Source organism: Triturus cristatus, chromosome 4_1 (genome assembly GCF_964204655.1).
Source record: "Triturus cristatus chromosome 4_1, aTriCri1.1, whole genome shotgun sequence".
In the NCBI taxonomy this organism is placed as follows: Eukaryota; Metazoa; Chordata; class Amphibia; order Caudata; family Salamandridae; genus Triturus; species Triturus cristatus.
Genome location: NC_140585.1, coordinates 891,304,550 through 891,329,651, shown reverse-complemented (window position 1 = coordinate 891,329,651; position 25,102 = coordinate 891,304,550). Strand labels below are relative to the sequence as shown.

Below are 25,102 nucleotides of genomic sequence, written 5' to 3'. Positions count from 1 at the left end.
GGAGAAACTCAACAATAAGAGGACAACCAACTGCATGCTCATAAACTGCAGATCTGCTACCAAACACGCAACAGAACTGGCAGAAACCATCCTCATCCATGACATAGACATCACGTTCATCACAGAAACCTGGTTGAATGAATCCTCATCCCCCATCATTTACATACTTGTACACCAGGGTTCTCAATCATCAATAAAGACAGAAAGAACCAGCGAGGTGGGGGTACCGCAATCATCCACAAGAGTAACAGCTCCGTAACGGAAAAGTACTTCTTCAAATATAACACATTTGAATACCTAATTGCCACCATTAAGACAACGGACAACAAAACGCTATACTGCCACCTCCTCTACCATCCACCAGGCAACACCCCTGCATTTGGAGAACTACTTTCCGACCTGATAACACACTGCTCACTCTCGGACGCGAACAACCTAATACTAGGCGACCTAAACCTACACTGGAGTGAGGAAAACAACCCTCTGATCCAATCCATCAATGAGCTTCTTCGCATTAATAATCTGACCCAACACTGCATAAAGCAAACCCACAACAGAGGCTCAATCATGGATATCATCATAGCACACGAAGACTCAGTCACCATTGACCTTATCCTCCCAGTCGACTGGTCAGACCACCATATCATTCTATTTCACATCAATCAAAAGACCCAACGCCTTCCTCGTACAAATGAAACCCTTCACTGGACGAGAAACCTAAGCCAGATCTCCCTCACCGAAATAGAAGAAAAGATAAGTGCACTCCTCCCCACCACCGCGTACGACAGTTCCACAACAGAACTTACCTCACATTACAATGTGACAATGATCGCCATACTTGACCAAATAGCTCCCCTGAAACAAAAAAAAGTCAAGAACATTCCATCGAGATCTCGGTTCAACACAGACCTAAACTCGGAAAGAAGACAACTAAGAGCTGCAGAAAGACTCTGGCATAACAACCCTTTGACAATCCACCTTGAACAACTCAAAACGTAACGCAGGAAATTTAAAAAGCACGTCAAAAATGAAAAAACCTCCTTCTTCTGTGGTGCACCAAACAATGCCAAAAATCGCCCCAAAGAACTCTTTAACCTCATTAGACAGCAAGCATCCAAACACCACCCTTCCGCAACACCGGCCTCCCAAGACCTATGTGACAACTTTGCCAATTTCTTGAACGAAAAAATCTCCAAGATTGAACTCTCACTGGAGGACCACCTTCGCCCACCCAACAAAAGCCTGCCCCCCTACAAAGAAGTCAATAACCCACCCAGGCAACCTCCCAACAACTGGAAATCATTCAAACCCATCTCTGAAACAGAAATAATGGAAATGACTACCGGAACCAAGCCCTCGTCACATATTGAAGACCCCCTCCCTGCCCAACTGGCCAAAAATCTCAAACTCTCCCTAGCCCCGCTTTGGTCAAAGATTATAAATAGCTCCCTGGCAACAGAAATCATGCCAAAATGCCTAAAAATAGGTCAAGTCACATCATTACTGAAAAAAACGGGCTCTGACCCCAACGATCTCAATAACTTCAGGCCCGTCTCCAATCACCCATTCTTAGCCAAAATACTAGAGAAAATTGTTCTCCGTCAACTTACCCATCACATGGACAACAACAAACTTCTAGACCCTCACCAATCGGGTTTCAGAAAAGGTCCCAGCACAGAGACAGCTATCCTGAATGTCATTGATGACATCTACAAATCACTCGACAAGGGCCGTTTCTGTCTACTCGGCGGCCTTTGACACGGTTGACCACAAACTGCTCATCAATGTTCTTCGTGAAAGGGTAGGAGCAGAAGAGGTGGTCCTACAGTGGTTCACCTCCTTTCTGCAGAACCGCTCCCAAAGAATAAAAATCAGAAACTTCTTGTCTGACCTATGCCCCATAAGCAGGGACGTCCCCCAAGGATCATTTCTCTCACCTGCACTATTCAACATTTACATGGAGCCCCTCACCACCATGCTCAAAAAAGCCAACATACCCTTTCATCTCTATGCTGATGACACCCAGATCTACCTAGAAACTTCCTCCATGGCTGACATGCAAAGACTTAATTACACTTTAACAGAAGTCCAACAATGGCTATCCCACAACCACCTGAAACTCAACCCGGATAAAACTGAAATCCTCCTCATAGCCAACAAAGAGCAGACCCCCCAAATCACAGAATGGCTAAAAACTATTGATGCTCTCAACTGCACTCTCATCCCGGCCGACTCTGTGAAATCACTGGGAATCACTCTGGACCCTAACCTAGACATGGTCAAACACATCAAGAACACCGCAGAGTGCTTTCTTTAACCTAAAACTACTCAACAAAATCAAACCCTTCATCCCTCCAAAAGACCTTAAGCAAGCCACGCAATTCCTGGTACTATCCAGATTGAATTACGGGAATGCCACCCTTACAGGCACGGCTAAATCTCACCTTGCTCCTCTCAGATCAACTCTAAATGCAGCAGCCAGAATGGTGACTGGAGTAAAGAAATACAAACATATCTCCCCCGCTCTTAGAGAGCTAAACTGGCTCCCAATCGAAATGCGTGCCAACTTCATAACTGCTTGTCTCACTCACAAAGCTCTGCACACTGGCAAACTTGCCTATCTAGCATCCAAACTCAACAAAGCTGGGCAGACAAGACATCTTAGGAACACCAACACTCTACTTCTCATCCCGCCGGAAACTCACAAACAAGAAACCTTATTACGCTCCTTCTCTGGAAATGCGTTCAAAATTTGGAACGCCATCCCAGTCCATATCAGAACTAACCCTTCCTTCAAAAAATTCAAAAGCCAGCTCAAAGTCCTCTTCTTCAATTGAACTCTTATGAAGTGATAGTTATTGCAAAATACAGAATCGTGCCCATCTGAGCATCCAGTCACTGTGATAGGAATAACTTATTACAGCATCTTCCTCTTGACTCGCTCCTTTGTCCCCCCTCCCTGAACAAGACTATCCACGAATTAATGTGTTTACTACTGTTATTCTTTGTACTCGATTGTTACATGACAAATGTTGTAAAGCGCTCCGATACCTTTGGGTCTGGCCAGCGCCATATAAAACTCTTAAATAAATCTAGGGATTTACATTACAAGGGCGTCAAAGAGTTCTATCGAAAGAATGTGTGCCAACAGCTAGACAGATTCATAGCTGATGCTAAACATTGTCAGGCTTTACCCCTCACAATGATTGGATGGACAGCTATGTTTAAAATGATGGCCCTCCCCCGACTATTATATGCCCTGCAAAACACCCCCATATAAGGTGCCCCCCTTGTTCTTCCAATGGGTGAACTCAGAGCTTTGTGCACTGTTGTGGGTCGGGTTGGCCCCGCAAATAGTTCTGAGGAAACTTCAAAGAGGGATATATTAAGGGGGCCTAGCAATACCCAACATCTGTATTTGCTATTGGGTAGCCCAGCTAGTAACAGTAAACAGATGGATGTTTGATGACAGAGTGGACCCAGCATATAGGGTGGATAGACTGGCCATGGGTGCGAAAGGTCCAAGGGCAATCTTATACACTAAAAAGGCAGAGAGGAATCTCCCACATCATACAGCAACGGTGGTCAGGGCATGGACAGCAGCAACAAAGTATCTGGAATAGGAGGATGAACTCGCAGAGATGGCACCCCTCTGGGCACCTAAAAGGAGTTAACAAACTTGGGGGCTTTGCCAATTGGGGACTACTAGGACTAGAGATGCTAGGAGATATATGGAGAAGGTGGGCGTACATTATGTTTGCTGACCTAAAACAGGAATATGAGTTGGGGAAGGGTTGAGTGGCTGAGATACACCCAGCTGGGGCATGCACCAAAGCTGCCCTAGAGCCAAACCCCCTTGTGTCTTCATTTTTGTGACATCACAGCAGTACATAATGCCCTCATATTTACCTGCCATCTCCCCAAGACTGAATGTGGGCACCTACAGTCTTACTTCTCCCCACTGTCAGGTGTGGCCAACACTGGAACTGACTCCCTAACAAGAAGAAATCAACTAAAGGTCTGCTCTGACTTACAGTATTGCATTTGTTGCTAAGAGAGCATAGCTACCTTCACAGGTAACAGAGATAAAGTGCAGTGAAATATAGACATAAAAGTTAACTTACCTTTTATTATTAGTTCTATCTGATGAGTTATATAATCTTCTTTCTTATCACTGAAATACACATGGCAGGAATAACTTCCAGCATCGAAGGTATTTAAGCTTTTCATTAAAATGGAAAGGTTGCCTTTGGAAAATTCCAGAGGAAAGAGCTGTGTTCTCCCCTTGAATCTATGTTCTTGGTGCTCCAGCTGTTCCACTCCATGATAAAAACTATGTAGAACCTCAGGGTTGACCGAAGTCTGCCAGTGGACCACAAAGTTTTCATCATCCTTAAAGTTGTCCTTGTAGGGGACTATGCAAGGCAGTAGAACCTCCCCATTCAGCATCCCTTCAATTGTGCAGGAGCCAGAGCCTGGTGTCACAGAAAAGAGAAATTAAAAGTGAGTGCCACATTACACGTACACAGTAACAAACAACTATATTTAACTGGCTGAAGTAGCTGCTAAGGTTTGCTAAACCAGTTAATAGAAAGAACACAGAGCATGCATATCAGTGCTTTTTATTCGAGAAAACTATGGGAGCATTATTTCACAATTGAAGAATGTGATGACAGACCCCTGAAGCTTTTAGCTGCATTCCCAGGCAGCTCTATATGTATTCTATCTTCTAAGTCCTGGCCTGTCTTTATACATGAGGGGTAAGTGAGAGCAAAAAAGGAAGGTCACAAGATTCCGGCCTTCAGGAAACACAGGAGGGAAGAGCTCGCACACAGTTGCCTAAAAAGAAGGACAGATTAGGTTTGTGCATGAAGTGTTTGAATGTGTTTCTCCAGAACTTCACGAGCTAGCAACTCTACTTTCAGGGGTGGGCCTAGCAGGCACTGACGTGTAATGGTGGGCACATTTGTGATGAGAAGGTAGGAATACTATGTCAAGGCTGTGTCTGAAGCACTGTGTTGTTACACAGAAGGCTTCTTCTTGTTCTGACTGCTTGACTGGTGACGGCAGATGGCTACTTGCCCAGTCTGAGATTCACTCAGGTGGGTCTCTTCCCACAGATGCTCTCTGCTTCCTTTTACATGAGTAACATGCCTGGCCTCTATTCCAGAGTCTGTGACAAACTGTGACAAACTGTTCTTAAGGGTTTACAATGCTAGTTAGAGCAGACACTTTGTGGGAGGCAAGCAAGAAGTTGAAGTTAAAAGTATTTGTAGAGCGCACTGTGACCGGGCGGTTTCCTGGCGCTAAGGGATTACTAGAGGCGGAACAAGGGAGGTTAAGTGGAGGGGAACGCCTGGGCGAACAAGTGAGTCTTGAGCGCTTTCCGGAAATGCAGGTAGGAGGGGAATAATCGAATGGTGAGAGGGAGACTATTCCAGAAGCGAGGGGCAAGGGAGGAGAACCTAGTGCCACCTGCACGAGACTTGCGAAATCGGGGGACAGTGAGGAGAGCCTGACTGGAGGAGCGAAGATGACAGCTAGGCAAGTTTGCCTGGGCGTATTTGAGACAAGTGAGAAGTAGCACATGGAGACCACGCCATACCCCTTTCCTTGCACAAAGCCAATGGTATCAGGGAAACCCTCCCAGGCAGGCGGGTCACAAGCAAGGGACATGGGAGACTTCCTTTTTGTAGTTTTGTTCTTTGGGACTTGATTTTATCCTGCAGCCCTTTCCTGCAATTCCCATCATGCGAGGTTGTGAAAACTGCAGCATTTACTGTGCTATGTGCAGCTGGGAATGGTAGGCCCTCCCTGTGACTGGGGGTAAACTGTTTAGCATTATGTTCTGAGCGTATGCATCCACCTTGATAGCTTGTGTATGTGAGCTATTTACAGGTTAAGTTTCAATGTGATTCATTGGTGTATGTGCATTATTCCTGAATGCAGTTACATAGAGGCTTGTCACTCACCGCCACCACCAAATGCTGGAGGCGGGAGTCCCTGTCCCACACCGCTGTTGCCAGGTGCGAGATCCGGACCCCTCGTTTCAACGTTAGGCTAAGTAAGGACACTGACTGAGATAGCCCTGCTCACCCCCTTAGTAGCTCGGCACGAGCAGCCAGGCTTATCTCCAAGGCACGAGTGTACAGTATGTGCAACCACACTCACAGCAACCCACTGGTGTCACCACAAAAAGACTCCACACGAGTTTTTATAAAACAAGTACAATCTTTATATAAGAAGATATACGATATGACCACATGATACAAAACCAACATATAATAATGGGTATTATTCCTTCCGGTGGATTGGTAGGTTCCAATCCCAACCACTGCTTCTAACCAACTGTTAAGTTTACTTCTAACCGTTCCAAAAAGGTTAGGCAGGTTGTATTGCTAGAATCACACATGTTGCAAAAGAAAAGAAATACTGCAATGCATAACGATATATCCCATACTGTGCACTAGAGAAACAATGCCATACGTAGCGCCACAATCATGTACTTTGCAACAGAAGGAATAATGCAATGCGTATCACTACCAGCATGTCCTGTGCAAGGAAGGAACAAAGCAATGCGCCACGTTACAATCATGTACTCTGCAAGGGCAAAATAACGCAGTGCGTAACGCATCCAGTATGTAGTTCGTCAGGCACAAAATTAGGTCAGGCATCATACGACAGTTCAATAGTTCATTAGCAACAGTAATGTACAGTGTAATATGACAGGTGCTCCGTTAACAGTTGCCCCCAATCATGGATCAATGATGACACAAAAGTACCGCTTCTCACTCCGGCCCCAGTACTGCCCCTCCTTGGGCCAGCACGGGCCTAGATCCAAGCCACAGCAACAGGCTTGCACAGCTGACAGAAGCAAAAGGCCGAGAGAGTGTCCCTCCGGGCTCGCACCAAACCCCAGGTGGTGATCCACGTTACCTGGGGGGCGTGACCCCACTCTCCTCTCCTCCTTCAGCGACTTAGGCCTTGATCCAGAACTCCGTCAAATGGACACGGCGAGCTCGGGCCGGCGGCTCTGCTTCTCCGGGGCTGCAGGTTCGGGCCGCTACTGCTTCACTCCGAGGGCCCGATGACCTGGCCCTCTTTCTGGCAGTCTCAGTAGACACCGAGACCTGCCCTCAGCACTGTGGAGACCTGCTTTGATTTCGGTGCACACACCACCCAGGCACTCCTCACCAGCGCCTGTGGTTGCATCATGACACTCACTTCTCCTGGTGACACAACAACCAGGCGCTGCTCACCAATGCCCTGGCTGCACCACGACATGCACCATGCGCGTCCGAGTCTCCTCTCTTCTTCCGGTGCACACAACGACCAGGCGCTCCTCACCAACGCCTCGGCTGCACCACAACACGCTCCTTGCGCGTCCGTGACTCAGTTTACTCCTGTGTGCCCACGATCACAAGGGACGACTTCTGAGGGTCTCAAGCTGCAAAAGCACCCGCACACCGCGTTGCTTAGACTTCTCTGGAAACGTTTATGTTCCTGTGTTTCTAAACAGGTAGCCAGCTCACCTCGGGGCCCTTGGGGTTCAGAACACAGCACAAAGCACAACCTGTTCAAGAAGGGGGGGATACCACCCACTGCAATGTCCCTTCAGTCTTTTCCTTAGTAAAAGCTACAAACTACAGGCCAGCCCCAGATCACGAAGCAAGGGTCAGTCCTATCCAGCAGTCTATTCAGCAACACCTTCCTTGGCAGAGGTTCTTCTTGATCACGAAAAAGGTCAAAGCCATCAATGTGCTGGCAATAGTGGACCACCGGGGACTCTTCGCCAATGTCATCGCCAACTACCCAGGCCGTGTGCATGACTCATAGATCTTCCCACAGTCCATCATCAACCGGCGCTTCCAGGATGACACCTACGGAAACGCAGTGCTCGTTGGTAAGTATCAAATGAACACACCACACACCTCAACTCCACAATCATACAACTCACAACTCTGGCAAAATACACGTGACAAACACACACACAACATGCCAAACAACATGCCCACCCACCAGACACAACAGCACAACTTACTGTGGTAACCTGGGCTAGCCATGTACATGAGCCATCAACGGCATGGCACCTCAGCCACACAATAGCAGGATGTAGGAAGAGGTGCGAACCAGGCATGTGCAAAGGAGGCAACTGACCCATGAATGAGAATGTACACAATGCCAAGTGTGGCATGGATGTGCTTGACAGACTGCAGTATGCAGATGACAGACATATCCATGTTGACATATAATCTTGGTGGTGGTAGTGTTGTGGACAGTGGACGCAACCATTTCACCCCAGCCAGTGGGGAAGATCACGGAAATGTAGCTTGGTTTGTCTCCCTTGTAAGCGTGTGCAGAGTGGGCTGGCCCGGCATACACCAGGCTAGCGTAGGGGTGTGAATAAAAAACATGTAGCTCTGGGCGTGGTTCTCTTCTGAAATGCCCAATGTCTCTGCCAGGGCAGCACCTCTCACCCCACCACGAGGCCGACGCCGTGTGCGGCCGTGCCTGCGAACCTGGGCACCTGCCGCAGCCCGGGCCGCTGTTCCCAGGACCAGTCTCATCTGCCCCTGTGCATTCCAGGCCTCACTGCTCACCTGCCAACACCAGCGTGTCTCCAATAGTGTCCACCACGTGCCGATGCAAGCTTCAAGCCCGAGGCCCGCGACCTTGGCAGCCTCCTCAGACCATCACAGCCTCCGTGAGCAAGGCCCGCAGTACTCCTTTTTCGTTTACATACTCCACCAGCATACACAGCAGACAGGTAGGTCACACATTTTGAACTGAGTCTTGTTCACACAATAGCAGCATACATATTTAAGGTAGAGGTTAAATCCCTATACTCCCTTCGATGTGGTGCCATTGCATTCCGACAACACGTGTCTGTGGGCCCCTGAGGACTTTTGCCTTAGGCCTACACACCGGCCAGCAGGCCTCAGACAAATCCCAATCCAGTTCGTCCCAGGCAGGACACGGCATCGTCGCAGGGTGCACACCCGCTCAGCTCTGGTGCCCCCACCTCCGTCATGCAGGAATCTTCTCCACATGCCATTCCAACGCCGTGTGATAGAGATCCAGGAGGAGTTGGCTGCACAGCGGTTGCCCCATGCTGACCGCTGCCTCAGGCACACACGGCGGTCGAGAGGGACACACAAATGGAGTCTTGATTTGTTAATTGCAAAGTTGACATCATTGTACAGGCCTCATCGCAGATTGCATCCCCTTCCAGCTCTGGTGCCACTGACTCTGTGCCACAGGAGTCATGGGCCCTCTCCCGTTGAACTTTGTTGGCGTCTGAGTCTATGGCCTGGAGGTTGTCTTCATCATGTAGCTGATACTGAGATGGTGGGAAAAAAGCAGACTGTAGCATTAAACTCCTCCATATTGCCTGTCTCTGCTTGCTTCAGCCCTCTGCATCATGCCCTGGATGGACACCTTCCACTGTCCCCCGTAACACTCGCGACATTCTCCTTGGACATCAACGAGGACCCGCTCAGCACTCGTGGCCCTATCTCAGTGCACCACAAGTCACCGTCCCTTGCAGGTGTGCCTGTGCCGGCTGCAGGGCATCTGGGACCACTAACTCTGTGCAGCTCATGTCATCGACCCTTGCTGTTTGTACTTTGAACTTCTGATTGTCTGATCACTGTTGTAGTTGTTGCCAGCACCAACCAACCCCTGAGGGGTTGCTTACACCACCCAACACCCATCCAGCACAGGCGTCACTGGACATGGGACCCTGGCAATAAAAGGGGCCGGGCGCACGTGCCCGTAGCCAGTTTCACAAATTCTCTCCGTGTGTCCGTGTGGTCATTATGTATGCATGAGGGCCCCAGGCCATATCACATCACATTGTGCTGTGTACAGCGTGCGCAACCTTGTCACCTCAGGCAGTGGGGTAGACCTGGGACATGTAGCTGTGCCGGACCCCCCTGTGAGCGTAAGTGAGTGGACTGACGTACAGCAGTACGGCATAGGGCGTAGGGGTATGGTCATTCGACACGTGGCTCTGGGCGTGGTTGAGTTTTGGCCTTGACAAGGAGGTAACTGAGGCGTGTGTCTCTGGTGTAGTGTCTGAACCAGCCGTCACGCAATGTGCAATGTTGCCATGTTGCATGCGCACGGATTGCAGCATCGGCCGAGGGGTACATGAGGGTGAACAAGCCCGCCTGGGGTCCGAGATCATACATGCCAACTTCTGTGTGTGTCGCTATTTCCGCAGCATAGGCCAAAGGTCTACCATCAACCGCAGGGTGAGTTCAGCCAGGCATGAACTCTACATCTGTGTCTGCTCTGTCCTTACCATAGGCCTACACACACGTGGCTGCCCACCTTCAGAGCACAACATCACTCTTTCGTTGTCAGGCTTGTGGACATGCGCAGACGGGCATGTCAATGGTGTGCCGTAGGGGTGAAAGTGATGCAACCCCGCTGCGCACACTAGTGAATGGACTCGGGGGAAGGGAAGAGCAGCTGTGAGGCAACGTAACACGCATTGATGGGGCTCATTTGTAACAAGTATTACAAGTCATACAGGAATCACAAGATCACGCACCAATGAACCAGTGAGCTGGCGAACACATCATGCAGGACCAACTATTGACTCATGTCTCTCTGCACAGTCACAGGTGACCAAGGATATGCACTCTGCGCTTGGATGATGACGCCCCTCCGAGCCCCAAACACACAGGCCCAGAGGCAGTACAATGCGGCCCACAAACGCACCAGGGGCATCGTGGAACGCACATTTGGAGTGTTGAAGTCACGTGTCAGGTGCCTGGACGTCACAGGTGGAAGGCTCCTGTACAGCCCAGATATTGTGTGCAAGATGATCGTTACATGTTGTGTGTTGCACAACATATGTGTACACAGCAAGGCACCATGAATACCAGTTCCAGAGGCACCGGACTATGATGATGAGGCAGGTGGACCACACCCCACTGCAGCCGCAGCAGGAACTGCCTGCAGGGACACCATCATTGCAAATTTCTTCTGATGAACATGTCACATTGTGACAGTCCTTGGCACTCATGGGACAGTACAGGATAACCACAGGCACAGCATGTGCAAATAAATGCACTCCAAAATAACATTCCCTAAGTGCATCTCACTTATCTGTTCGGGCACATCACTCATACAGGAGTGAGTGCGACATGTGTTGATGACGATTTTATAATGTGTTCATGAATGGTGGGTGTGTCCAACTCTGTGCAGAGGGGCTGTTTGGGGTGTCACGTATTCGAACTGCCAGTTCTGTGTGTCACAGTTAGTAGGGTATCCCACTCTTCGGTGTTTCACATGTGTCCAAGATCATTCCATTTTGGCTGTCATTTGTGACCTACAGGTGACAACAGGGCTCCATTTGGGGTCAGTTATGTACCACCATGATGCAGGGTTGTCCCCTGTGACTCAAGTCCCACAACATGGGCAACATGTACATAAGCGGGAGTCACTGCCCCTACATTCGTCCACGCTGTCATTGTTTTTTTTTTATTTTTTTTTTTAAAACCTTTATTTCCTCAAAAACATGGACACAGCTATTCAGCCGACAACCCGGAGGTTCGGCAGCTTTAGGAGAGCAGAACAAAGAAGCGTCCACATTGCAGTAAAGGAGCAGCGAAAAGGTTTCATTTTTAAATAAACACAAACACACAACAAACCCCAGCAAGGCGGAAACACTGAATGCCCATGGTGGTTGCCCCTCAGGGGAGACCGGACCCCCATCGTCTAACAGTTACAGTACTATGATAAGAGGAAAAAGGGGGAAAAGCAGAGGCCCAAGAAGTCAATTAACAATCACATCTGTATACAGAGCTGGAAAGAATGTTATGAAGAAAGCTGTTCCTCGGGGGGATCCAGATCAGGGGCAAGACATATTCCCCCTCTGTATTGGTTCCACCGCCCCCAGATGGCATGCCACTTCCGAGGGTGCCCTCTAGCGCAATATACTGTCTTTTCCCTGAGCATACTCCAGTCCATATTTTCCTTCCACGCAGTCAATGTGGGGGGCCCCACGGAGCCCCACAAGCGCGCGATGTCTCTCTTAGCTACCATGTTACCCAGAGTCACCCACTGGGTCTGTGCCTCATCGTGATCAGTGGGCCCCCAAACATTCAGGAGACAACACCGCGCCTCCGGCTGCATCACAATGCCCGTCACCTCCCCCATCACTGCATGGACTCTCCTCCCAAATTCCATGATGACACCACATTCCCAAATGATATGCAGGAAAGTACCCACCATACCACAGCCTCTCCTACATAAGCCTTCCTCAGAGAATCCCATATGAACCAGCCTTGGCCCCGTCACATAAACTCGATGCAGTATTTTGAGCTGCACCAGCCTCAGACATGATGGGATCGCGACCTCCTTAGGAGAGGAAACAGCAGACTGCCAATCCTCGTCATCCAGCTCGAGTCCGTCCCTAGTCCACTGATCCCGCAGCCCCAACAGCATATCCGCCCGAACATTTATCAATTTCTTGTAGATGAGAGAGATCGTGCTCTCTGGCATATGGCCATCGAGGATCCGGTCCTCCAAAGGAGAGGACTCAGGCACCTTCTCACCTTCTACGAGGACTGATCGCAGGGCATGACGCACCTGAGCGTAGCGAAAGAATTCGGTTGTCCCCAACTCATACTCCTTCTGCAACTCTTCAAAGGACTTCACCCTCCCCTTAATCAGCACATCTCCAACCCTGGAAATACCGATCAAGTCCCATTTATCAAAACCTTTCGTATGCCAAAGCCTACCCAATTTTTCAGATTCAAACAACGGGGTAGCAAGGGTGAGCCTATCCTTCCAGCCCAGCGAGTCAGTCGCCAACTTCCACACACGCGCCGCCACCACAGTGGGCCCCGTGAGGGACGAGTCCAGGGACCGCGAGTACAACGCTCTATGATAGTTACCGCCGCGCAGCAACCATCTGTCCATGGCGTAACCGGGGCTGAGGGCCGGGCCATAGAATCCATAATTAATTGCGCTTAACTGGGTGGCCCAATAATAGCGTCGGATGTCTGGAAGCGCAATACCCCCGTCATACCATGGAAGCGTCAACTTAGCAATCGCTATTCGCGGCCGCCCATCCCACAACAACAATCGTTGGAGGCTTTCGACCTCCCGAAAGTAACTGGCCGGTACCCAATCTAGAGTATTCTGCAATGCGTAGAGGAACCGGGGAAGAGACATCATTTTGAACAAGGCAGCTCGCCCGACGAGGGAGAGCGGCAGCCTCCGCCAGCCCTCAACATCCCGCCGCAGACGCGCCAAGGGGGGGAGCAGGTTCCTCTCATATCGCAAAGTGGAGTCCGTGGAGATAAAAATTCCCAGGTACACGAAGCCCTGCTGAGCGATCTGGATCGAGCAAGTTCGCGGGACCGGTGGAACCTCGCCACTCAGAACATATAGATACGATTTACTCCAATTGATGACGAGACCCGAAAGACCAAAAGACGTCAGAACGTCACAGACCACTATAAGCGAGTTCTTGGGCGAGGCGAGATATAACAGGATGTCATCGGCATATAGCGAGATGCGGTCCTCGTGTTCGGGTGCCCATCTAAGTCCACGTATATCCGGGTGCCAGCGTATCCACGCCGCCAGCGGCTCGAGGGCGAGGGCAAGCAACAAAGGCGACAGGGGGCAACCCTGCCGAGTGCCCCTCCCAAGCTGAAACGGAGTCGACGCCCGCCCATTTACCACAACACTCGCAAGGGGACCCTCATACAGCAACCTCACCCAGCTCACAAAACCAGGGCCAAAGCCGAACTTGGCAAGCACAGCCCACAAATATGCCCATTCCACCGTATCAAAGGCCATCGTGGCATCAAGAGACGCCACAATAGCTGGTTCTCGCAGCGTGCTCGCCCTGGCAATCACACCATGAAGGCGCCGAAGGTTTAACGCAGTGTTACGGTGCGGAATAAAACCGAATTGATCCGGGTGGATCAAGTCTCCAAGCACCCTGACCAAGCGGCCCGCCAGGATTTTAGCCAGAATCTTCGGCTCAGCATTAAGGAGTGATATAGGCCTATAGGAGGCACACTTATCTCGGGGTTTACCATCCTTGTGTATCACAACAATTGTCGCCAATCGCTGATCCAACGGGAGGGTCCCACCCCCCCGCGCCTCCACAAACATGGCGCGCAGGTGAGGGGCAACCCTATCCGGAAACAGCTTATACAGGTCAATCGGCAAGCCATTAGGGCCCGAGGCCTTGCCCGAGTTCAGCGCGCGGATAGCACCCGCCACCTCATCGACCGTTATATCTCCATCAAGATCATCTCTATCTACGTCAGAAAGACAGGGCAAAGCGATATCACGCAGGAGGTCAAGCGAATCCTCGGGCGGCCTATCCGAAACTGAGGCATAAACCATACGGAAATAATCCGAGAAACACTGCACTATCCTCTCAGGTTCTACAACCACCTCTCCCCCCTCTCCCGTCAGCTCCGGCACCACTCTATTAACCCGTTCTTTTTTGTCCAGCCAAGCTAGGAGTTTCCCGGCATTGTCACCAACATCATACAAGCGGCCCTGCTGTTCCCTACTGAGGGTCTTAGCGGCATTCGTCACCAGGTCCTTATATTCGGCTTGCTTCAAGCTCAGTTCATGCAGTGAGGCCTCTGTAACCTCCCCCTCTAGCGCCCCCTCTAAAGCCGCGATCTCCTCCTTAACCTGCATAACCTCGCCATCTCTCCGCCGCTTGGCTGCCACTACCAAGGAGAGGGCCTCTCCTCTCAGCACGGTCTTAAATGCTTCCCACAACGACACGGCCGAGTCAACGGACCCCTGGTTGTCCTTAAAAAAGTTATCAACTGTCTTCAACAGCGCACTGCGCATCTTGGGGTCACGAAAGTACCAGGGGTTAATAGGAGCCACCCAGCCCCCTCCCTCGCGGCCGACGTCCAGCCTGACCCACACTGGCGAATGATCCGATATGCCCCGAGCCATATGCCTGGCCTCAGACACCAATGAGGCGTGCGCAGCCAGAGTGAGCAGGTAATCAGTCCTAGAGAGGCTACCATGCGCCCCGGAGTGGAAGGTGTATTGGCTCTGTGTGGGGTGCCGGAGCCTCCAGCAGTCTACCAGGCCGAGTGTGTCTAGAAAGTCTGGAAGCCACTTCTGAGCCCCCCCAGTGTCTCTGGGCGGGTACCTATCCTGCAGCCCAGAGCCGACAGCATTGAAATCACCCCCCACCACTAGCATACCCCCCGGGAGATCCAACAAGGCCCTACCCAGATCTGTAAACGTGGAGGCCTGCAGGGCTGGAGGGACATAAACCGAAACTAAAACCAAAGTTCTTCCTTCCCACCTCCCCGCCACCGCCACAAACCTCCCCCTATCATCAACAATGGTGGAGTTCACCTCAAATGGTAGCGAGGCTCTAACTAGGATGCCCACACCCCTGGAGTCGGAGGAGAATCCCGAATGAGCTATGAATTTGTAGCCTTTCCTATTAAGAGCATAGCACGTGTTACCTATAAGGTGTGTCTCCTGCAGTAGGGCAACATCCGCAATGACCGTTTCAAGAACTGCAAGACTATCCCCCGCTTAATGCGATCCCCCAAACCATTAACATTCCAGCTAAGAACACTTAAACCCCTACCCCCCATCCCCACACACAGAGAGGCCCACCCCACACCCGAAGAGCCACCATGGAACAATCCTGACAATGATCACTACGCCTTGCAGAAACAAACCCCCCAACAACAAACCCAAAATCCCAACTGTCCCCCCCACCCTGCACCCCTGCTGCAGCTTACAAAGCCCCCCCAACTTGCAGTGTGCCTGTCGCCCTACCAAAACCAAAATCTACAAAAAGTACCCTAAGGGAGGAAAGAGCTCCCATCGTCCTCCCGCAACCCTCCGCATTTACTGCAATCAGTTCAAGTCATTATCTAGAACCAAATCGAGTCAGTCCGGCTCCAAAGGCATCAACCTTGCCCATCCCGGCCACTGTCCCCGTCTGCGGCAGTGTCCTCGCCTGTCCGTCGTCGGGGCAAAGCGTCCAGCCATTCATCGGCCATGGCAGGCGACTCAAAGAAGAAAGTTCGGTCTTCGTACACCACACGTAATCTGGCAGGGAAGAGCATGGCATACTTCAGATCCCTCTCCCGAAGCCGTCTCTTCACCCCCAGGAAACCCTGCCTTTGCCTCTGCACCAGCTGGGTGAAGTCAGGATAGAAACTCACCGATGCGTTCTGAAAAGGGACCGGGCCCGTCACCCGCGATGCTTGCAGGATAGCGTCCCGATCTCAGAAGTGAAAGAGCCGGGCGACAATCGGCCTCGGTGGAGCTCCCACCTTGGGCCTCCCACCCGGCACTCTATGCGCTCGCTCAACTGCGAAAAACTTCCCAAGACCCTTAGGCTGCAGATGGTTAAGCACCAAGTCCTCCACGAGCAGGTCTACAGAAGTCTCGTCCGAGGACTCCGGGACCCCGATAACGCGCACGTTGTTGCGCCTGGCCCGGCTCTCAAAGTCCTCGAACCTACGGGCGGAGAGATCACTCTCGGCCCGCAGCTTACGAACCTCAGTCTGTAGGTCCGAGACATCATCAGCGAGGCCCGTGGTCTTGAGATCCAGGGTTTTAACTCGTTCATTAGTTTTGCCCAAATCCGCGCGGATCAGGTTAACGTCCACCAAGATGGTGTCCACTTTGTGCGCCAGGGCATCAAACTGTCTCCCAATCGAAGTCTGCATCCCTTCGAGCGCGCCCATGACATCCTGCAACGAGAGCTCCGGGGCCAAGGGTGAGGCAGTCTTCTGTACATCCGGCGACTGGCTCGATCCACCCGGCGACCCCTTCTGCTGTGCATAGCGGTCCATATTATTGGCTTGAGTATAGGCTCCCCGCCTGGTAGCCTTGGGTTTCAGCCGATCCACCTCCGCTTTACCCGACATGTCTGGCACCAAGCAGGCCGGTACAAAAAAGACGGCCCTCTCTCGGTAAGAGGGATCAGGAGAGATCAGTTCTGCAATAGGCCGCCAGAGTAGGGCGCAGAGCGTCCAGAGGATAATAAAGCAGCCGAAAGCACTCCCGGGCCAGGGCAGACAAAGGGCGAGAAAGTGAAAGTGAAAGGACGGGGTCCTCCGTCCGACAGTTCACACCTCGCCTGGCCGCTGTTGTTCAATTAGAGGTCGGGCATCCTGCCAACGCTAGCCCCTGGCATCCCTCGGAGATAGGCCTCAATCTTCCGCCATGCATAACTCCGGTTCCCGGTGGGCGATCCGACCTCGGGCAGCATCAATCGCCTCCATAACGAGTCATTTGCACGATGCCATGCATATAAACAGGATTAAAGACAGGATAGTCGACGGAGGGCGCGAGGGTCTCGGGAGCTCAAAGCTCACGCGGCCATCTTGGTCAAGCGCTAGGCTCCTCCCCCTCCACGCTGTCATTGTTGATTGATCATGGCAATGACACGTCTGTGTGCAGGGGGGGTTGCTTGTCCCTCTGCAATGTGAAGGGGAGATGCGGTTTCACTGTGTGTTCCATGCATGTGTCTCCATTGACGCAGTTTACATGCAGACTGCATGTGGATGTACATTGTGACTGGTGGAGATGCGTATGTGATGCGAGACAATGTCCATTTATCCTACGTCACGGATGTGGGGTTGTGCTCGTTCATTGTCATCTCACTGTTTTTGTACTTGTGCTTTTATGGTGCCTTTTCCCGCATGACATGTGGGACTTGTAGGCCTATAGTTGATTAGCGCTGATTTTTGTATCGTGATTGGCCTCATCGCAGCTTTTTTTGCGTTTGTGTTTCCAATCAGAACACAGTTCAAAAACAAAGAGCAGGTTTTGAGCAAATCATAGAAAGCATTTGATTTCAGAGACTGGTGGATACTCAGCTGATTCAAAGCAAAAAGAAAACCTTTAGAGTAATGACTCGAGCAATGGTGGCAATGATCCTAGAGCTAGTCTAAAACAGGGCTTGGGAAAAAACTGGCGATTTGGAAAACCACAGGCTGAAGAACTGGAGAACCACATCTTTAGGAGTGATCAAGCATAGCACATGTACGTTGAGAGCTAAGGAGTAGAGCATTGATGTGAATATGGTACGAGAACAGTTATTGGAGATTATGGGACTGTGTAAGAATATTTAAGACTAAAGCATGTTGTACTGGAGAAGATCAAAAATTACCTTTCAGGAGATTCACACCACACCTTACTGATAAAGATCTAAAAAAAAGTGAGAATTAAATTTGAGGTTGATTGTTGGTCAGTGCAACGGGCATGTGGCCTACTTATTGTGATGTAGGTCCTGTTTGACCTACATGTGGTTGGTCATCACGTGAAAGGTCACAATGGAACCCAAAATGTAATGGAGCACATCCCAGAGGCCGTATCCACATTATTCTCGTCAAAGACTTTGATTTTGAAAAGCTGACATCAGAACAGTGTTAGAGCAAATTTTAGTTTTACGCTGGGGCAAAGGTTAAATTTGGAGAACAGGAAAAAATGAGCATATAAAAACTGGGCAATGAGAGTGACAATATATAAAGGAATAGTGGAGCAAAGACTTCCTGGAAGTTAGAACTGTGTGACAACAAATACAGATGTGTGGTACAGCAGAGACAGGGCCATTGATAGCGAAATCTCTACTAATGCATCTGTGAAACACTAGTCATATAGCTGTGAGACATAGAAGGAGCAGGTCAGACTAGTGAAAAAGCAAAGACTGGCCATATGAACAATGAAAGAACTATGACTAGAGCAGAGGCTGGCAGTGTTAAAAGCATGTGACTGAATAATGTTAGTTCGGATACACGAGCAGCATCCGAGCAATCATTTATAGCCCCTCCTGCAAATATACATGGCCAGACTAGTTTTCTGCCTGAGAACAGGGTATACAGGCATCTGAGGACACTTGGATTTTGTTACCCACAGCAGGAGAACCTAAATCCGGCTTTTGAGTTATTAATAGATTGGGAGCACATATCCTGGGTATAGTACATGATTCTTATATCATTATATTTGGACTGCAAACTGTTCAATAACAGACCTGACTCACCCGCCTCACCCAAAGAGTAGCTTTAGTTGAGGATGATGACTGATGTTGCAAAACGATCTTTACACATTGGTATTCTTCTCCTCAACGTGTGAGGACAATGATGGAAGGCAATGAATAAAGTTGGCAAAGGTAAAGCTCATTAAAAAAACACGCATAAGAGGCAAAACAAAACCAGTCCTTCTCCAGAGAGGAATTTCAAAGTTGCAAGTAAATTAATAACAACTCTTTTTGTCTTGTACATGTAATTTTCATTCCTCTTGACATTAATTATAAATTAAACCCGCACTAATCAAACCTGGTGTAACACTGCCCTTGTTGCATCTGGGGAGCTTAGTTTCAAGCCCCCTCACCGGTAACAATCAACAGAGATTCCCCAGTTTCTGAAGATCAACTCTCACACACCGGGTTGCTTAAATTCAGAAGCTTATAAAGTGAGAATTAACTTTTACTGTACCTGATATTGCAAGAATAAGAATAACAGCAACGCATCTCCACCAGATGTTTCTTCTAACTGCCATTTTGTTTTGTTGAGTAGTGTCACTATCTAAATTGTTCTCCTCTTCCTCGTCTTCATTTTAAACTCTGAAAAGATAACATTGCTTGTGAGACAATGAAGTAGTTGCAAAAAACACATGACCAGTTCATGTTAATCTCTAAATTCAGTGGGAATTAACAACAGATTTTGCAACCTGCATCAGAAAAGGTTATCACAAACCTGCCTAGAACCTCTTGGGTTTGTAAACAGGCTGCACTTGTTCATTTCATGAGGGAATGAGATTGAAGTCCCTCAACAAGCTCTACTGAAAGCACCTAGAACTGCAAAATGGCTTCCTTTTGCTTGACAGTGGTATGCATCAGTGGTATGCTGCTCTGTTTACATATTTAACTCATACAGAATGGGGTCTGGGTTCCTGCCTCAGATCATTCTGAACAGAACTTACTACCACATTTAAAAATAAATATAGACTGTTTCCTTGTGTTTAATTATGTTTTACATTTTTTAAACAGGTCTGCATACCATCTTGCACGGCATCATATTAGTAGTAAGTCTTAACCACCTGGTATTGACATAAACATGCTTGTCATCCAACTGAAACATCAAGATGCAAGATGCCGCCTACTGATTAAAAGTGGTCTCATTTAGAGTTTAGAAGAGTAATGCCAAACTGTTGGGAAGGTTGAGGCTCTGCTTTTATCAGCCCATTGTGAAATACCTGGAGGGAATGTTTGCCAAAAGTGCTCTCACCAACACAGTCGGAGCACTTTTGGCAAAAATGTGTGTGAGGAATGCCTGGCTGGCCTTACATTACTTGTCAGAATGGCTGGTCGATCTGATTTTTTTCAAACACAAACTCTCAATCCTAGTGTTCAAATTATGAAAAAAAAATCAATGTGCCTGACACACTGGGAGTTCTCTGCTAGCACGTAGGAGACAACTATAAACCTCATTACGATGTTGGTCGGAAAGCATTCCGACCGACTCTTTGTCAGAATGGTTTCCGTCCGACTTAGGTTCGGGTAGTCCGACAGACTGATTACGATGTTTCTGAACATCGTTCGGTCGGACTCCCATTGACTTCAATGGGGGCCTTTGTTCCAACCGACAACACAGGCTACCATTGAAAAAAGGGGTGGTTCCGAAAAACCTTGCACCCTGTGGCGGGCAACCCATGGTGCCTGCTACACTGTGCATGATTGTACAGTGGGGTCCTATGGGTACCTCCACGGGCCCCAACTGGAGTAGTCCGGGTGAAGGGGGGCCTGCTACAGGCCCCCAAAGTCAATTTCTGACAGTCGTTTCATGTAGGATAGACTGATTTAGAAAGGCTGTCAGAATTCAACATTGTAATATGTCGGTTGGAAACTCGGTTCATAGACCTGTGCGATTCGGCTCTTACCGACTCAGAGTCTCCGAATGACGGTCGGAACCGAGTCGGAAAGACCGAACAGTTACCATCTATCTTAATCAGTCAGTCGGAAATGTTTCCAAGTTGGTCAGAAACATGGGTTCCGACACGGGTTAGGAAATTCGAATGCCATTCGGAGCCTTTCCAACCGACATCATAATTCATAATAAGGCCCTAAGTCTTTTTTTCTTGCTAAAGATCACCATGCATTGCGGTCGTGACCAGGAAAAATCTGCATAAGAAGGCTTGCTCTAAATGGGGAAAGCCTTTTGACGCTGTTCAAATGGTGGTCCTGGTATAAGGCAGTATTAGCCAATATTACACCGTCACCCATTATCAGTGCTTAAATTGAGCCTGTCATTGCAGGTGGGGCCCTTCGACACTCATTTCTTGGAGCCCACACTCATTTTCCCTGCTCACTGACATACTATCGACTACACAAATATCATGACACACAAATATTGTATCAAGAATATCGTTGCCACAACTGTAGTTTCCCTATACTATTAAAGGGAAGTACACAAATATCAAGAAAAAAATACTGTTTAGACTAATATAGTAAAAAATATGAAAAAATATAGTTTTTCAATAAATACAAAGTTTAAAATAACAAATATTAAAAAATGCAATACCTCTTATTCAAATAATGTATATTAAATACATTTAAGTGGCATTAAATAATAAAAATGAATATATACTTATATAAACGTACACACACAAATACATATATGCGTGTATGGTTACATACACTAAATACAGCAAACTACTATTATTAAATATATATTTTACATTATGGGCCATATGTATCAAAAAAGAATTTAGCGATTCTCAAATTGTGATTTTTAGCAAATCGCAATTAGAGAATAGCAAAATGCAATGTATGTAGGATTTGCTAAAAATGTTGCGAATCCTACATATTCCTTATTTGCGAATCGCAAATTGAGATTCGCAAATAAGGAATACCTTTCCATTTATTCCTATGGGCTAGGAGGCCCATAGGAATGAATGAGAAGACATTCTCAATTTGAGATTACCAATTAGAGAATCGCAAATTGAGAATGCAATTTCAAGGTTGCAAGGGTGCCAAAAGGACACCCTGTTACACCCCTGAAATATGCATGTGCATGGATTTATATATATATATATATATCACCTAGTTATAGTTAGGACCTAGTTACCATAGAAAAATGGCAACATTCTATTCCCAATAACTTTGGTGCCGATTGACGAATCTTCGCGAAAGTTTCAAAACTAATTTTTTGTTGAGATCAGTTCCTATGTTGAAAGTTTGGGGGTGATTCATCAAGGGGGGGCCGAGAAAAAAGGGGGGTCCCAAAACATGTTTTCTCCATGTCAATTTCCACAGGAAACTTTAGACAAGGCTACAGGTCGAACGGGTGAACGGAATTACCCCAAATTTGGCAGGGAGAAGGGTCTTGGTCTAGAAAGCACGCTTTTGTTTAGTTGGTGTAAATTAGTTGAGTAGTTTTTGAGAAATATCGAAATTTACAGATATCGATATTTGGGAATTCTGCCATCTGATTGGCTGAGGCGTTACGAGCACAAGCTTGTTGCTGATTGGCTGCGAGCGGTGCGAGCGGTTGCAACTAGGAAGTGTTGGCCGCCATTTTGTGATTCCGTTGAAGCGAGTAAGGTGAAAAAAGGGGGAAGAAAGGAGGGAAAAGTGGGAAATAGGAGGGTAGGAGCACTGTAACCTCTGTGGGATGTTTAGGGTGTGCTATAGAAGGGGTGCGAAGCAAAGTATTTACCCCTACCGGTGTGTAAGTGGTGGGCTACGGAAATTAAGTGAGGTATTGGGTGGAGTCTGATGCGGGTAAGGTGAGCTGGAGCGGGACTCGGGGATTAAAGCTTGAGCTCAAATTGTGTGTCTTATGCTGTGAAGTCATATGCCGTGGCTGCTGCACTACAGTTGTAGAAGTAGTGTTCGGATGTGTTTATAACTACTAGGACGAATTACTGACCCGTACTGGTATGAAAGTCCTGGGGTACGGAATATATGTGAGGTATTGTCTAGAGTCTCATGTTGCTAAGCTGAGCTGCTGCTGGAGTCGGGGATTAAAGCGTGAGCCCAAACTGTGTGTCACATGCTGTGAAGTCATGTGCTCTGACCGCTGTGCCACATCTGTGCAAGTAGTGTCAGCATGTAGTTATAGGTACTTGGATGAACTTTTGTTTAGAATATTGTAGCTTGTATGTGGTGCTTAGGTGTTGTTGTATAGGGAGTGCAAAGGTAAATCAATATGGTATTTGTAGAGCGCAAACTACTCACCCCTATGGGTGAGTAGAGCTGGGGATCAAAGCGAGAGGTCTGTGCTGCAAAGTGAGATGGTCTGGCCGCTGCGCCACAGCTGTGTGGAGAATACATTTTGGCGAGGGTGCGGGAGTTGGCATTATATGGCCCTAAAATAGGGGGCCTAATTTGTAAGTTATAGGGTGGCTCTAAAAAGAGCCCTTGTGTTCATTAGTTGGAACTACATATAAGTGCGGATGCACAGCTTCCAGTTATTCAGTAAAACTCAGTTTCCCTGATCTGTGAAGTGTACTCCATCGATTCTGTATATATCTGCCATATCAAAACGTATGTTGTTGTTGTATATGGACCCCATTTTGTGGTCTCTGAGGTATGCAGAGACAGCTTTGTTGACTTTTTCTGAGATTTTTGAATCTGAGGACAAAATTGTTTGGACCATTTCCACTTCTGTCTTTGACATATATTGAAATATACAAAGACAGTTTGAGGCAAAAGTAACATCAATTGTCCAAAGGTGTCCTTCTTAAGCATTTCCTAATCTACCCCAGTCAATGTGCCTAGGTCGTTTCCACCACAGTGCACAATCATGAGGTCAGGGTGTTGGAGATGCAAACAGGTTTTAACCAAAGGCAACAACTGGTGCCACTTCAATCCTCTCTGTCCAAACCATTTAATGTCCACATTTTGTAAACCTAGGTCTAGGTCAATACGTCTCTGTTGTGCATACCTCTTGCACCAGAAAACATAGCTATGTCCTACGATCCACAATAGCATTTTGAAGGTATGGCTGGAAGGTATGGAAAGATGTCTGTAGCTCATGCAGTTCCTTCGTAGAATAAGAGATATGTTTAAAGATGGGGAACTAGTTTCTTTTCGCATACAAAACGGTACATGATTGGGAGATGAAAAGCATTGTTTTTTAAAAGTAGGGTGCGTATTCGTTTTGTGGAAAAGTATGTTTGTGATTGGTTAAGAAAAAGCAGTTTGCACGTACATATTATAGTACATATTATAGGATAAAATTTGCTCAACTCAACCACACCTGCTACTTGCATTTGGAAGGGACTGTTCGAACTTAAAACAATCGTGAACTTTTATCCTGCATGTGCCATTAAATGTTCGTGAAAATGTTGCAAAAAAATATCCTTAGGGTTAAAAAAAATTGATAAACTTTTAATCTCCACGTGTTGTAGAATGTTCTAGAAAGTGTGTTGGTAGAATACGTTGTATTTCTGACTTCGATGTGTACTTGAATATTAAAAAAACAATGTATATGGAAAAGTAGAAAGACAGTAATAGAGAGAATTTTTGAAAGCTAAAAGAATCAAGGAACTATTGTAATTTGTTCTTGATTACCTACTGGTGGTCGCCAGTAGGTAGTTATCACTGGTAACGGTCTGAAAGTGCGGTGTTGCTCAGAGTGGCATGGTGGTGATATGATATGGTGCTACACTCAGGTATGAAACCGAGAGTCGAAACCGTGAGGTCATTGCTGTAAAGTGATGTGGTCTGGTGTTTGTAGCATACGTGTGCAAGTAGTGTTAGTAGGCGTTTATACCATACAGGGAGTGGGAAGCGAACTACTGACCGCTACTGTGTGTTGATAGTATACCGGAAGCGGGAAGCAAAGTAGTTACGCCTACCGGTGTGAAGACTTGGGGATGAAACCGAGCTGATTGCTGTAAAGTGATGGGCTCTGGGCGGTGTAGGATACTAGCCGCTATAGTATAAGTGTGTAAGTAGTGTTAGTATGCGTTTATAGTATATAGGAAGTGGGAAGCGAACTACTCATCCCTATTGGTGTGAAGACTCGGGGATTAAACCGTAAGCATAAATTGTGAACTCACTGCTGTAAAGTGATGTGCTCTGGGCGCTGTAGCATTCTTGTGGAAGAAGTGT

At 48.1% G+C, this 25,102-nt stretch overlaps 1 protein-coding gene across 2 annotated transcripts in view; it reads right to left on the bottom strand.

Annotated features, from left to right (window-relative positions):
- Nucleotides 1-25,102, bottom strand: part of LOC146855741 (NACHT, LRR and PYD domains-containing protein 5-like) — a 376,900-nt gene that overhangs the window by 234,439 nt on the left and 117,359 nt on the right. For both annotated transcript variants that reach the window (XM_085653656.1, XM_085653657.1), the window contains exons 2-3: nucleotides 19,479-19,606; nucleotides 4,125-4,475 (exon numbers count right to left, since the gene is read on the bottom strand). In XM_085653656.1, the coding sequence (XP_085509782.1) occupies nucleotides 4,125-4,475; nucleotides 19,479-19,542 (415 nt within the window). In that variant the 5' untranslated portion in view covers nucleotides 19,543-19,606. The remainder of the gene's footprint in view (nucleotides 1-4,124; nucleotides 4,476-19,478; nucleotides 19,607-25,102) is intronic.